This window comes from Tachysurus vachellii, chromosome 21 (genome assembly GCF_030014155.1).
Source record: "Tachysurus vachellii isolate PV-2020 chromosome 21, HZAU_Pvac_v1, whole genome shotgun sequence".
Classification (NCBI taxonomy): domain Eukaryota; kingdom Metazoa; phylum Chordata; class Actinopteri; order Siluriformes; family Bagridae; genus Tachysurus; species Tachysurus vachellii.
This window is the reverse complement of record NC_083480.1, coordinates 2,192,604-2,207,603: the sequence shown is the minus strand read 5'-3', so window position 1 is coordinate 2,207,603 and position 15,000 is coordinate 2,192,604. Positions and strand designations below refer to the sequence as shown.

General features: G+C 39.9%; 2 protein-coding genes across 5 annotated transcripts in view; one reads left to right on the top strand and one right to left on the bottom strand.

The window, feature by feature from the left end:
• elavl3 (ELAV like neuron-specific RNA binding protein 3) overlaps positions 1-13,094 on the top strand; it is a 15,811-nt gene extending 2,717 nt beyond the window's left edge. Inside the window, exons 2-7 of one of the 4 annotated variants that reach the window (XM_060897125.1) lie at positions 3,065-3,281; positions 3,590-3,693; positions 6,228-6,381; positions 6,574-6,799; positions 7,150-7,188; positions 7,926-13,094. In XM_060897125.1, coding sequence (XP_060753108.1) covers positions 3,065-3,281; positions 3,590-3,693; positions 6,228-6,381; positions 6,574-6,799; positions 7,150-7,188; positions 7,926-8,253 — 1,068 coding nt within the window. In that variant the 3' untranslated portion in view covers positions 8,254-13,094. Of the gene's footprint in view, positions 1-3,064; positions 3,282-3,589; positions 3,694-6,227; positions 6,382-6,573; positions 6,800-7,149; positions 7,189-7,904 lie in introns of all 4 variants that reach the window. The other 3 variants (XM_060897124.1, XM_060897127.1, XM_060897126.1) reach the window with 3 other exon arrangements.
• Positions 13,095-13,328: 234 nt separating this feature from the next.
• The window catches only part of prkcsh (protein kinase C substrate 80K-H), a 16,912-nt gene continuing 15,240 nt past the window's right edge, over positions 13,329-15,000 (bottom strand). Inside the window, exons 17-18 of the mRNA XM_060897122.1 lie at positions 14,548-14,713; positions 13,329-13,517 (exon numbers count right to left, since the gene is read on the bottom strand). Coding sequence (XP_060753105.1) covers positions 14,567-14,713 — 147 coding nt within the window. The 3' untranslated portion in view covers positions 13,329-13,517; positions 14,548-14,566. The remainder of the gene's footprint in view (positions 13,518-14,547; positions 14,714-15,000) is intronic.

Sequence of the window (15,000 nt, the reverse complement as noted above, 5' to 3'; positions counted from 1 at the left end):
CACTCTGGATAGAGACAGGATCAGACCTCACTGCACTGTTTCCTCACTGCCACCTCTCCTTATTCCCAACATGTCTGTTTTGTGTTGTCATGTTGCAGAAAATTGCATTAGGTTTCCACTCGTCTGCAAACAGGCAGGCAGAGAAGCTTAGAGTCTACACGTTGATTCCTATAACAAAATGTGGCGCTGTGTAAAAAAAAAAAAAAGAACCAGAATACACATGCATTTGTTTCTTCACTCAGGCAAGGTTTAAAAACAGACAGAAGTGTGTGGTATCTGATAACGATGGAGCGTTTCACTTTCACTTGGTGTCCTGTAGCTTTCCAGCTGCCACTGTGATCCTCTAAGCTGCAGTGAGAATGTGACTAATGCCTTTTGTTTAGAATAATCCTGTAATCGGAGTAACTGAGATGGCCTGTTATAGCACTCTGAGCATTCACGTCTTCGTTCACAGAAATCATTGAAATTGAGATTTTAAAAAATGAGAAAAACCTATTTATTTAACTCTCCCCAGTTCTTTCAGTAAAGTACTGAGGTAGTGCTGTTCTTTATTAAACTAGATTTTCAGCCCATGAAGATCTAATTAATGACTAAAAACAGCTATAAAATCTAAATCTGTTTGGTCAGCAAACCTGTCAATCACAGCAGTGTAGTGAAGAGGCAGAGAATTCTTTTTTTTCTTCCAGAAAATGGCTTCCTGTAGGCAAAAAGAAGACACAGAAGTGACATCAGAGTGCTTCAGTCGTAGGTGGACATTTTTCACCTGTAATTTCATGCGACAGTTTTCAGTATGAGCTCAGTGACATCAGAAAATTTATTTTTACATCTCTTACATTTGTTGCAAATAAAATGCAATAGAAAGCAGAACCACATGAGTTCCAGTCATATCTATAGACAATACCCATGTGCTCTGTTGGCTTACTGAATGTGTCTTCAATGAGCAATCATGATAATATTAATTAGGTCTAACATAATATTAAAGTTCTACAGTGATATTTTGGTTTTATTTATTTGATGAGTAGGAAGAAAGGTGGTAAGATGGCAGGCAGGTGTTTGGTGTTTGTATAAAAGTCAATGTTTGTTTCCTAGACTTAGAAAAAGCAGGTGGATGAGATGTGAAGCTAGTTCGTGTTGTAATGTGTAACATGTTTAGCTAGAGCAGGGTCAGTGCTTCTCGTGTAGCTGCAGGTAAGACTGGAGGAATTCAGGTTCCTTTAGAATGCAGTGTCAGCTCTTGGTACTAAAACTTCAGCAAGGGTGAACATGCAGTAGGCTTGTCTATGTGAATCAGGCATTTGTGGATAAAAAGATCTTCTTCTTCCTCTGGTTTGTTTTGGCACTAGCATGTGCCTAAGGGCAGAATGAGCTTCCTGCACATTACGCAGCATTTTTCGGTTTCTTGCCAGAGATTGGCGCTTGCCATGGGAAGGGTCTAGTCCATACTCCTTACAGTCCTGTAGCTTTGTGCTTGTAGGAGTTCTGTTATTGTCTACAAGCATAAACTATTTTAAGACTTACAAAAAGCATTAGACAGGAAAAGGTGATATTTAGAGGTCAGGACCATTCTTTGTCATGTCGAGCCAGCAGTTATGCCGAATTCCACGTTTGCAGAGTTTTATTTTCATCTTTAATAACCCACTCATATCTGCCTCGCTGATGTGTTCTCCTTGTCAGGGTTAATTTGCCTGAGATCTGCATTTTTTTCACAGAAGGAAGGCTTATTTAATTGATCTGTAATTAACAGTGATCTTAAATGTACAAGATCAATGCTCATTCACGCCCTTCTTTTATGACAAACATATATAAAAACAAAGTAAATTCATACACACATAAACACACTGCTGAAAGTCATAAAGCCAGTCGATAGCAACTGTTGTCAAGCAGCTGTTACCTGGGCAACCTGAGTAGAGGTAAGGCTCAAGTCGAGAAGAAATGATTCCATGGGGGAGAGTGTTAGAGATGAATTAAAGGAAAATGGAAAGGGAACAACAAGGGGAACAAGACACCATGTAGGCTGAAGGAGTGCAGTCAGTGTTTCTGATAGTTTAATCATTTAATAGTTCTGATCTACAGAAGACATGCTGCATTAAGGGGTTTAATGTGTAGTGAAAACTAAAGTGAATCTGGTGATGATTCTAGCTGATGATGTCAGCTGGTCATACAGAATAAAGATTAAAGGTTCATCATTAATTAGGTGCCAGTCTCCCAGTTAGTTTCACCACTGGGGTTAATCTGTGAAAGCTTCTTTATAACAACGTCCTACAGACTGACTGACCGCATGACAATTATATTCTCTAAATAGATCACTAGACAATAATGCTTTCAATAATGAAAAAAAAAATCATGTAATTAATATAAACTTCTAGATACACACACTGACACACACACACATATATACATGAAATTTTATTTTATTATTAGTTACTTCCCACTAGTGACAAAAGTAATAATAAGTAAATAAAAAGGATTAGCACTGACCATAGACTACATCTGTTCTTTGAAAATTCCCCATAGGCTAAATTAGGCAACATGCTGTAGTCCAGAGCAACAGACAAGCCACAGTAGACATGCATACACACACACATGCACACACGCACACACAGACACAGACACAGACACAGACACAGACACAGACACAGACACACACACACACAGAATAATGGCTTACTCCATTGTAACTAATATGTTTGCTGCTGGCAACCTAAATTTCACAAAGCCTCCAAATTTCTCTTCATATGTTACCAGGTTCAAAGTCTCTCGTGCAAGATGTCACTTTAACTTACACTTCATCAGACCATCATCCTGTCTAGAGAAACAGCAGACAGGGTACAAATAACTAACGTCCATATATCATGGAGCAGGTACAGAGACTGCGAGAAGAGGAAATTTATAACATAAAACTTGGAGATGAGGTGAAGAAGTAGTCTAAGTTTCTCCAGTGGTCATACACAGACAGTAGAAACGACAATCCCACCTTTAATGTGACACACACACACACACACACACACACACACACACACATACACAGAATACAATGTCAGTTCTCTCTGGTTTCTCTCCACAGATAATCAGCACCATGGAAACTCAGGTGTCCAACGGTCCGAGTGGAACCAGCATGCCTAACGGCCCGGTCATCAGCACCAACGGTGCCACAGACGACAGTAAGACCAACCTGATTGTTAACTATCTGCCTCAGAATATGACCCAGGAGGAGTTTAAGAGCCTGTTTGGCAGCATTGGAGAGATCGAGTCCTGCAAGCTGGTCAGAGACAAAATCACAGGTGATACAAGCCTTACATATTTTTAATGCTTTAAATTATTTTAGAAAAATACTTTATTAAAGGTATTTACACATTCTTAGGGAAATATAGTTCGATCTAGAACTAATAAGTCTTAACGGTTCTAAGAGCAACGTCTTTAGAAAGCTTTTTTTAGATTTAAAAAAATGTGACCATCTAATTGTTCTAGCATATATTAAGAGTGTTTTCCTGCACTTTTCCATATGATTAATGGCATAATTCTTGCTGATTATTATGACATGCAGTCCCACTTATAAGGCTGTAACTCATGGCAGTCTGTCGTGTTACAGGTCAGAGCTTGGGCTATGGCTTTGTAAACTATGTCGACCCTAATGATGCTGACAAGGCCATCAACACGCTCAACGGTCTCAAACTGCAAACAAAAACAATCAAGGTAAGCACACCTTGACCTCACGCTCCTACATCATCCTGCTGACAGGAAAACCTCAGGAAGACTGAAGAGAAAGTGAGGAAGTGACAGACGGGACAGAGGGAAGGGAGGAGAGAGGGTGGGACCGAGGGCAGAGAAGGCAACAGCAGGCACAAAGAGAGCAGAAGAAAAGAAAGAGGGAGAAGCAAAAGCAGAGGTCAGAAAGCAAGGGGGCTGTGTGCAAAGGTGATTGTGATGGAAATGTAATTAGGGAGGTGCAGTGCGTGGCATTTGGGGTGGGGGTGCTGAATCAGTGCAGGAAGCCCCATCTGCCTCCAATCTTGGCTAATTAGGGTCTTCTTTGTCTCCAAATTCAGCAGGGGATAGGGGAAGAGGTTCGACTCGGGGAAGGAGGGGTGGAGAGGAAAGAAGGATTAAACAATTCATCCTGGTTTAACCCCAGATGATTTTAGCAAAGAAACAGAAAGAAAGAAAACTCTCAAAGTAAAGGACATAAAACTTAAATGTCTCCATTTAATTTCATGAACCACAATGTGTGTGTGTGTGTGTGTGTGTGTGTGTGTGTGTGTGTGTGTGTGTGTAGGGGGAGAAGATAGAAAGATTACATAGAAACATAGATTTTGTTCATTCAATTAATTTTACATTACAATTATTTTTCATATGATTTTATGATTTTTTCTTGCTGCACTTCTCTACAGCAGACACCACCATTTGTGTCCATACTGCATCCAAATCCTTAAGCTGAGCAAATGTCATATTTTCCATGTCGGCATTGTTAAAGAGATGAGAGGACTTGGGAGGAGGGAAAGGAGGTGCAAGAGCAAAGGCTAGAGGAGGCAGCGTTGCGAGCAGAATGCCAATGACAGGATTAGAGGCCATATGGGCTGCATGCACCATCTGTAGTGTGGGAGAGATAGGGAGAGGGTTAATTATAGGGCAGAATCCAGTCTTCTAATAAAACACCCCGCCCCGCCCTTCCAGCCGGCAGCCCAATCTCCACCATCCACTCACCCACTCGCTGAACAATAACAGCCCGGACCCCAACAATACAGCTGCTTAGTCATACTCACCCCCAACATGTATACATGCGCAGATGATGCAGACATGGAGCCTACGCCATTCAGACCCAGCTAGCAATTAGCCTTAGTGTTCTACAGTACACATGTGGGAAGATAAAGAATATAAGGAAATTGAGGGAATAAGAGGAAATAAAAAGCAATTTAAAAAACAATGGAAAATAGAATGTCCAAAAGACTCCAACACTACACAAAAGACAATAGTCTAAAGATCACAAAATACTCCAAACGTATGTTTGTGAAACGAAATGATATCTTAACCCCAGTGCAATCGACAGGACAGTGCAATAAATCATGGATTACAAATCTGCATACCGAATCGTCCAATTTATGATATATTTTCAATATATCATCCAATTTATGGAGTATATGAGAGAAATATGTGAGCTTTCAGGAACGCTCGACATATTGGAAGCTGTTTACTTGGTTTGTTGGTTGCTAGAGGAGCAATTTCCCCTAGAGGGAGAAGACAAAGAAGGGAGGGAGAAGAAGGAGGGGGCAATTTCTCTATCACACAAAAACACACACTCTCAGTGCCACCATCAATCACAGTCATTCACAGTCAGACCCAAATTCATACAGAAGTACAGACTAAAGACTAATTAAAGGTAAAAGTTCAGTCTAGTCACCAGAACAGCTTCAGTGATCCTTAACAAAGGTTCTACATGTGTCTGGAGCAGTTCAGACACATGGACCCATGGAGACATGTTCATTTTAAAGATACGCATGTTTTTGTTGATGGTGTTTTATAGCTTTGTATAATATACTGTATCAGTAAATCTGTTGTCAATGCAGTAAATTCTGTCCTGGGAGAAAATACAGACTAAAATATTATTTCAAATACAGATTCTAAACTAGCGGTACTGTGACCTTTACATGGCTATGAGTGCTTAACAATTTGTTGGAAAATGGAAAATGCTTGTCAGTTTCTTCGGTGGCGAGACATTAGTTAAAGGAATATAAGGTGGACTTTATATTTTTGTAAACACAAGAATAGATTTCCAAAGTCAAGGTGGTTCAGTGGCAGCATCCAACGCTCTCATTGCCGCAGCCCGGGTTCAAGTCAAGAAGTCAAGAAGCTTTTATTGTCATTACAAGAGCTAAATATCTGTGCCGGTCTGAAGCCTGGATAAAATGGGAAGGTTGAGTCAGTAAGGGTATCCGGTAAAACCTGTGCCAGATCAAATATGTGGACCATGTGGCGACCCCAAACAGGGAAAATCCGAAAGAACAACGAAACAATAATAGATATCCAGAAAGACTAGATTTAGAGAGCATCCTGCTGGAGTACTTAATAAGGGTACTAGAGCGTGTTTGCTTATTAGCGTTGGTTCTGAAAATAGGAAAGATGAGATGGAAAGGAAGCAGGCAGATGGAAGCCTTCTGAACCCAGAAGGGAACTCATATGTACCTATGCTGTGTAATGAGAGTAATGCTGCTTACACACCTGTTGTGCTTTAGGTGTCCTATGCCAGACCCAGTTCAGCCTCTATCCGTGACGCAAACCTCTATGTGAGCGGACTACCTAAGACCATGAGTCAGAAGGACATGGAGCAGCTGTTCTCCCAGTATGGCCGTATCATCACCTCCCGTATCCTGGTGGACCAGGTGACAGGTACAGCCATAGCTTTAATATATAACTGAAAAACGTGTAAAGAAATGCAGCTAGTGCATGTGAACAGGGTTAATAATGAAAGACTTATTGGTCTATGATTAAATAGAATTGAATACTTGTGATTACAGTAAAAGGATTCAGATCTCCTTCTTATGAACCTGATGCTAATATTACTCTCCACCTCTGGCACAGGCATATCACGAGGAGTGGGCTTCATACGCTTTGACAAGAGAAACGAGGCTGAGGAGGCCATCAAGGGCCTGAATGGCCAGAAGCCCCTGGGTGCTGCCGAGCCAATCACTGTCAAGTTTGCCAACAACCCAAGCCAGAAGACAGGCCAGGCACTTCTCACTCAGCTCTACCAGACCGCTGCCCGCCGTTACACAGGGCCTCTGCACCACCAGACTCAGAGGTTCAGGTACTGCTTGCCACCTATTACCTCTCTCTTTGATCCTCTCTGCTGGCATTTTCTTTAAAATGCAGTGCTGCCATGCCATTAGAGGGGAAATAAAGACACAACATGAACAACAAAGCTGACTTTGGATTTTACTATCCTACATGTAACATGCGGTGTGTTCAGTCCGTCGCCTGGGGGCCCTGGAAGCACTGCGTCAGCGGGCAAGTCCTGTGTGGCGGCAGGTTGAGGACAATGTAGTGCTCCCTCTAGTGGCTGCACAGGCTGCATGTTAAATGAAAACCCTGTTTTCTGGTTTGTCAGATCCTGCCACTAATGTCTCCACCTACTTCACTCTCCCTCTTGCATTGCAGACTCGACAATTTACTAAACGCCACCTACGGAGTCAAGAGGTAATTTCCAAAAGAGGTGTCTTTTTCAAAAGCATCCATGCCTACAACAGCCTCAAACAAAGTGGCCGGAATGCCCCCTGCTGAATTAAGCTTGAATTAGGTGATTTGCAATGCAAAATCGCACTCCATAGCCACAATAAGACTAATTACTAAACAATAAGGGCCAAGTAAAAATCTCCATTTTGGCACAGCAGGACATTCTGGAATGGCTTTGTTGAATCGTTTTATTCTTTTGGTTGGTTACTCGATTGAACTGATTTGTGTATATCTATTCTTTATTGAACTAACATTTAATTTCTTTTCAGTTTCAGTTGCTTTAATGTCCATTTTTTTCCACCAGCATGGACATACCAGATTCCGTTTACGTCTCTTCTGTTGGCTCCAGTTTTGTTGATTTGTTTCTTGTTTGCTTTCATCCCTCTCTAGGTTTCTGTGTTTTGCTCAGTATCGTGAGATTTCTGTTGAACATTGTAATTCTTGTGTCCTGTTTCTACAGAGGCTTTTGGCCACCAGGGAATATGACTAAAATACTCTAATAATGTGGGCTAACATGTTTTAGAGAGCAAAGCAGTGTTCTTTTTTTTTTTCTAGCTAGTAGTGGAGATGAGGATCTGCAGTCAAGCCCTGAAGGCATAGATATCAAATCTCAAATGAGCATGTGTCTGAAAGTAGTGAACTGCATGTGGCATGGAACTTCAGAATGACACCCATGGTAGTTGTCCATCTCTCCTCCCCAGGTTCTCGCCCATCACCATCGACAGCATGACCACGCTGGCGGGTGTAAACCTGACGGGTCCCACCGGCGCCGGCTGGTGCATCTTTGTCTACAACCTTTCTCCTGAGGCTGATGAGAGTGTTCTGTGGCAGCTGTTTGGACCGTTCGGTGCCGTCACCAATGTCAAGGTCATCCGCGACTTCACTACCAACAAATGCAAGGGCTTCGGCTTCGTCACCATGACCAACTACGATGAGGCGGCTATGGCCATTGCCAGCCTTAATGGCTACCGCCTTGGTGACCGTGTGCTGCAGGTCTCCTTCAAGACCAGCAAGCAGCACAAGGCTTAAGATAGAGAGGTGTGGCCTGGCCGTTACCACCCCTTTTAACCCAAAGGGGGAAGGGGGCACTAAGCTTCCCGCACATTTACTCTACATGGGCCTGGACTGAGTCTCTCTTTGACACACACTTATCACACACATTACACACCCAAATGCAACATACACACACACTTAGCCAGAGTCTCCAAAAATGACAAACACATGAGTTTTTTTTGGTTTCTCTTTACATGACATGCAAATCCTTCCCTACATTTGCCTGGATTGAATTAGTAGAAGGTGACTTGGTGACTTGGTGAGATTTCATTGCAAGACACACAGTTTTAATGAATGTGACCCAGAATGTGTGCTAAGTGCTTCGGTTTAATTCAGGCAAATTAGAAGCGTCACTGAACAAAATTGATCGCATAAATATATAAATATACATATATTTGCAGTTTACCCAAATTCTTGCCCCAGTAACTCTCCTGTATTTAAGGAGAGAATGTAGTCACTTTTTTACACTTGGGCATTTTGAATCAGTGGATTTTTTTAGATTGAAGAAAAAAAGAATAAAAACAGTGTTCTCTCATATATATTATTATATAACTATATATTCAATATTTAAGGTGGTTATAATAGCCAAGTATGTAAGCATTTTCTAGAACTTTTATTACGATTTCCTGGCTTCACCTACGGTTGCATTCTAGCTTTAGCGCGCTGTGCCGACCCCATTAAAGCTCCAACCCTTGCAGCCAGTTTAATAATGTGCAGAACAGCACCTACGAGGCTGAGGAATATGAGAAGGTCATCATAATCACTTCACTATAAATTCAACAAGGCATCATAAACTCCAAGATCCAAGCGAAAACACAAACACACACACACACACACACACACACACACACACAATTCCACATCACAACAGTTACGATCACAAAGTTACCTAAAACATCCCTGGATTGTTCTACACTAGTTTCTAGCGTTCAGAAGCTGTCCCTGAGAGCAGTGTTTACGTGGAGATGAGGTGTGCATTCATTCTCTCTGAAAAGGCGAAAGGTTACGTGTAGAAAAATATCGCTGCATTATAACCAAAAATTCCAAAAATTTCAGAAGGGATTTCTTGGTCAGGGTGAACCGGGAGGACGTCTCAACTTCCCTTTGGATGAAGGACAATTTTTAAAAGCTGACCTTAGGAGAATTAAAGAGACAAGGGTTTAGTAGCTCCTACCCGCTCTCTCAAACTGATAAGCTTTGTGCTCTAATTGATCTTCATACAAACACAGACCATCTCTGACTCCAGCACAAGCTGGGAGATTCCATTCGAATGCCCATGTTAAGGCGAGGCAACCTGATCTTCATGTAAATCACCTCCACTGAATATTTATTAATCCCTTTTAAAAAGATGCACTGAATGATGATGCCCACATTAATGCTAACAGAAAGTCAAATGCCCATAAAACAAAACTGCTCCAGACAGACAGAGAGAGAGAGAGAGAGAGAGAGAGAGAGAGAGAGAGAGAGAGAGAGAGAGAGAGAGAGAGAGAGACGTTGCTGTAAAAAAAAATGAACAAAAAAAAACAAAAAACAGATGAGAATTTAATGCGAAAGAGAAGGGTTTAAAAATGTGCATTTAAACTGAATGACATTTTGCTTTTTCTTGATAACGCTGTGTTAGCCAAAGAGGACAATGATCTCTTTGAAAATATGGATTACATTAGAGATTAATATATTTTTATATCTACAGAAAAAAAAACAAGTCCTTGTGCAACATTTTTACAGATTCTTAAAGCGTGGAGACCTTTGGGACACACCGCATGGCTTTTATTTTTTCCGACTTTTCAGCTTTTAGGGGAGAGAGCGCCTGACTCTCTGCGGTGTCTGGGAGGGGACTGAAATTTTGGGGACCTCTAAACGTACAGTATGTGCAGTGAAACCATTACATAATTAAAAAAAAACACAAAACAAGAAAAAAAAGCAAGCAAGCTCGCATTATGCTGAAAAAATAAGAATAAGATGGATCGACTTGTACGCATTAGGATTAAAAGAAGTTGCATTTTCTCTGAAGTTGCTTCAGCGGCGGTGCAGTGAAACCCTGTGCTATAACTAGGGACGTATTAACTAGCTGCAATCTGTTCCACAACGGCTCGATATCTGCAAACTGACAGTGGCACTTTTCTCCCCAAACATTTCACCAGTTTCTTTTGCAGATTAGATTTAAATATAATCTATCGCTCGTACTGACCATGCTCAATGCACCAAAGAACGGATTTGAATTCGGGATCCATTAAAGCTGCGCAGTTCATTCTGTTTATACACCATAACTTACAACTGGCTAATTATATCCTCCAGTACATTATATCATGTAGATCACGACAGCACATCATCGTCTGCTCTGAGAATATTCTTCATCCTTGGAATGAGGTCTGCAGGTCCTCATCATCCCTCATCATCGCTGGTTTGTGTTGCTCGAGGGTTCTTCATCAGCTCTCCTGCTTTCAAACGTTAGATTTAAACATCATATCTTTATTTCCTTTAACCTTCACGGCTCATCGAAGCACTAACTATAAGGAGTCACAACGTCAATCATATCGCTCTGTTCACGTACACATCACACCTCACTGTATATCCCTGCATCTTAATTCCAGCACTGAATGTCACATTTCACTAATTATTTAATTACTACAAGGCTCTTTTGTTACACAGCACCATCCAGATGCCCATCACATCCTGATACACTCAAGTGAACATATCCTGCATATTTCTGTCCACACTATGAGTTGTGCCAGTGAAAAGGCACGATTACTTTGAAATCATAACTCAAGCCTTAGTAACCTGCCTTATGACATTTCTGTCTACCCTCCACATGTAGTGCCAGGGAGACGAGGGGCAGCACAGGGCAAATTTTTAAATGCCCTTGGGCAGAAGTATCTGGAAAAGGTTGTGGTGCAGTAAAAGAGCCCTCAGTGAACTCACAGACCCAGTGCTGAATAGCTCTTTCACTCGAAACACACACACACACACACACACACACACACACACAATAAAATATATAGAGACCCTCTCCCCAAATCTACAGTAGAGAGCCAGAGACAATGGCAGAATCACACATACTGCACCGCTTGAGCAACAAAATACAATAAATCGTTTAAAAAGACAAAAAATTTTTCCTATGGAACAGTAAGTGCAATGTGCTTCGTTTTTATATTGACTGAGAACAAAAGATATATATATTTTTTAAAAAAGAAATTAAACATCACATTGAAGTGGTTTGCAGAATAGTGAAAGGATCAAATGCGATAAACAAACGGGAAAAAAAACAACAAAAAAAAAAACAAGAAGTGTTAACAGATTCAATTAAAGGAATCAAACACCAAGAGCTCTGATCTCTGACGTTCATTATCCCTTCCTGAGCCCTGAATTAGTGCTCTGACCATGCGTGGTAAAGCCAACGGCCCAGCGCCGGACGTAAAAGAGCAATTCTCAAAGACCGTGAAAGGAATACTGTCTAATATTTCATCAGTTTTAGCCCATGTCGATTCCAAACTATGGTTTTTCCTGTAATTTATTGATTTCTTTGACATATCAGAATCACATGTTAACTTAGCGTATTTGTGTCGTTAACGTTGCCATAGAGAACATACATGGGTTGGATATTTCTTTTGGTTGCTTATTGGGTACGATTTATTCTATTTTTCCATTATTTAAAATTAGTTGCTGTTCCTACAGTGTATGCAGGTTTTAGAATTAGTTAGATTTTTTTATTTCAATCAAACTGTGCTCAGTTGTGTTCGTAAAAGTCTGTGGTAGCTTTTGTTGCAACATAAATAATTTAAACAAGAAAAAAATTCAATATAGCGCCAACGAACTTGTATTATTTGGGCGACTTTAAGCTTGTAGTTTTAACTTATTGTTAACTTAAAAACTATTTATTCTCATTATTATGATTATTATTATTGTTATTGCCTCGTATAAAAGTATGTTTTGTGTATATTTATGGTTTATTTCATATTTGCAAGTTTAAAAGAAGTTTAATTTTGCCAGATTTGGATACACTGTTTTTTTTTTGTTTGTTTGTTTGTTTGTTTTTTGTTTTCCTTTCTTTCTAAAAGAGAACATATAGAATAAAAAAAAAACAGCATTAGAATTACAATTTGGAAAAAAGTTCTCCATAGGCAAAGAATGCACTGCTATATTAAACTAACTGACCGTGTAAACATACATGCTGTGTTCTAGATGTTATGCCTTTACTGCCTGTGTTCTGTTTGTCTTGTTAAATGAAAACCTTTTGATTATTTGATCTAATCACAGTCTTGTTTTATCCAGCCACGTTCAGACCCCCGTAACAGTGAAAAGAGAGGGAAAGAGAGTGTAGAGGAAAGAGAGAAAAGGAAAGGCAAAAGAAGGAGACAGACAGAGGGCTGAGTTTCAGCTGACTCTCACAGGTCCTCACTTTTCAGTTTGTTGCCTTTTTCCGAACCTCCAGGAGCAGGCAGTGATAAAGGGGGTCGGTGGTTCCTCTGTTTCTCAACCAACTGTATTTTTGTATCGATTAATTTAGAAAGGGATGCAGAGTTACTTAGCATTGTTCTTCTTACACCGTTTCTCATGGTACAATAATACAAAAATAAAAAAATAAAGGATTAACCACAAAAGCCTCAGACGTCACCGGTCGAGGACAAAAAGTCAAATCTCAGTTTCCAAACAACCAAAACAACCAACAATGTAACAAAGGAAAAAAAAATAAAATATATCTTTCTGTTTAGTTTAGGATATTTATTACTGGGATTACAGCTGAAAACGCTTGAGGACTTTTTCATGGAATTATTTAATTATTTGTACTTTACATGCCAGAAAAAATAAAATAAAGTTGCGAACCCTAGTGTCCTGGTTGTTTCCTCTCTGACTGGGTTTCTGTGTGAAGATCCAACTGCAAACAGATAATGAAGCTGGATTTCTTTTTATTTTGGAGGTTTCAATACACTGCCTTAGTTTTTTTCCCCTCCCAAAGTGCAGCCTTGTACTCTAAGAAGACTGAAATTACTCTGTTTAAGAATTGTTAAAAAACAAAGACAAATACTGTGAACCAAAAAAAAACATTCAGGCTGTGAAATTTAAAACGAGACTTTATTTCAGATGGAATGTGAACGGAAACTAATTTCTGTAAAAAAAAACAACAACCACAAACATCTACATCTACTGTTCAGTGAGGTGATGATAGGAGCAGAGATGATGAGACACAACGCTGATCAGCTGACAGAGGAACAGACGCCGTCCTCACGCTGGGACCTGAAACACTGAAGAAGTGAAAGACTTTCATTCAGCTGTGTTAATATGAGTTTACTGAGCTTCAGAGTTTAACATTATTATCACCAGGCTTCTGATGACTGTATGATCTTATGATCTAACATCAAGTCTGCTCTAGATTTCTACACAAATACAAAAAAATCTCCAGAAGTATTGGCACCCCATAAAAATACAAAAACAAAATCTAAAGTGCAAAAATAAACAGTATGTAATAACATTGACCTTAAACATATAGTGCTGCTGTGTACTTTTATACTTTTCAGACTAATTCATTTCTTTGTCTCCGAAATACGGGTTTTAAAATGACGAGGACTTAATAATTTAACACGCAACGCTCTTTAAGCACACGACAACCGTGTTAGACATTTTGATAAAATTGGATGATATTAAAATATTGAGTGTAATAAATGCATATTATTTACATTTAGATGACATTATTTAACAGTGAATACACAGTTACATTTATTTATGCTGTTCTTTATGTATATGTGGTATTATTTAAATATTTGTCTGAAAATGGGACAGTTTAAATAATGAAGCTAATATTTGAATAATTGTGAAATTCTATATTTTATAGCACTGTATTGTGATAAACATGTATAATGTAAGATATAAATATTTTGATACCCAGCACATGGTGATATTTATGAATTACCAAATTTTTCATGAATGGTGCCAATAATTTGTTGAAAATTAATCAGTCCTGAGTGTTTTACTACACCAATTCCTGACTTTCTCTGCTTCTCTGTGAGTCAGCTGTAGTGTTTTGCTAGTAGTGTGTGTGTGTGTACTCTTCCAGCGTGGACACTGAACATCCTCGTGCACATACTGACCTGGTATCCGTCACACCTGAGAGTACACACTACATTGATGTGTACACTTTCTGCACCAGCGTGCTCAGTGGTATTAGTAAACAGTACACGTCTCTTCTTTACACGAACATGCCTACGGCTCCAGTGAAACCTAATGCTGCTCAGAGTAAATGTTACTGAGCTCACAGCCGACTGGAGATAAACTCACCGATGGAGTCTCTGTAGCACTAGAACTCATCATGGTCAGGCAGGGCAGAGTCGATGGACGCCGACTCCTGGCACACAGCGGGCGTGGTGAACTCCATCAGGTACTCACAGCGGCTCGGCTCTGAGGTGGAGGTGACCGTGGTCTCTTTCCCACAGGTCATCTTTACCTAAAGAAGGTTGACAATCAAAATGAAACCCACTGCTACTGAGATGGAAGACTATAAACATCATGTCTTAAAGTGTGTGTAGTTTAACAACTAGCGCTAGAACTGGAACATTTTTTAGACTGATGATGCTGCTGAGGTAATCAGATTGTATTTAATAAACTGGTAGTTTAACAATGTGATCAAACAGCCTAAAGGCATGAAGGACCCACCACCATATTTTACATATATGTATATGTATATATATGAATACATACATACATATATATATATATATATATATATCGTCG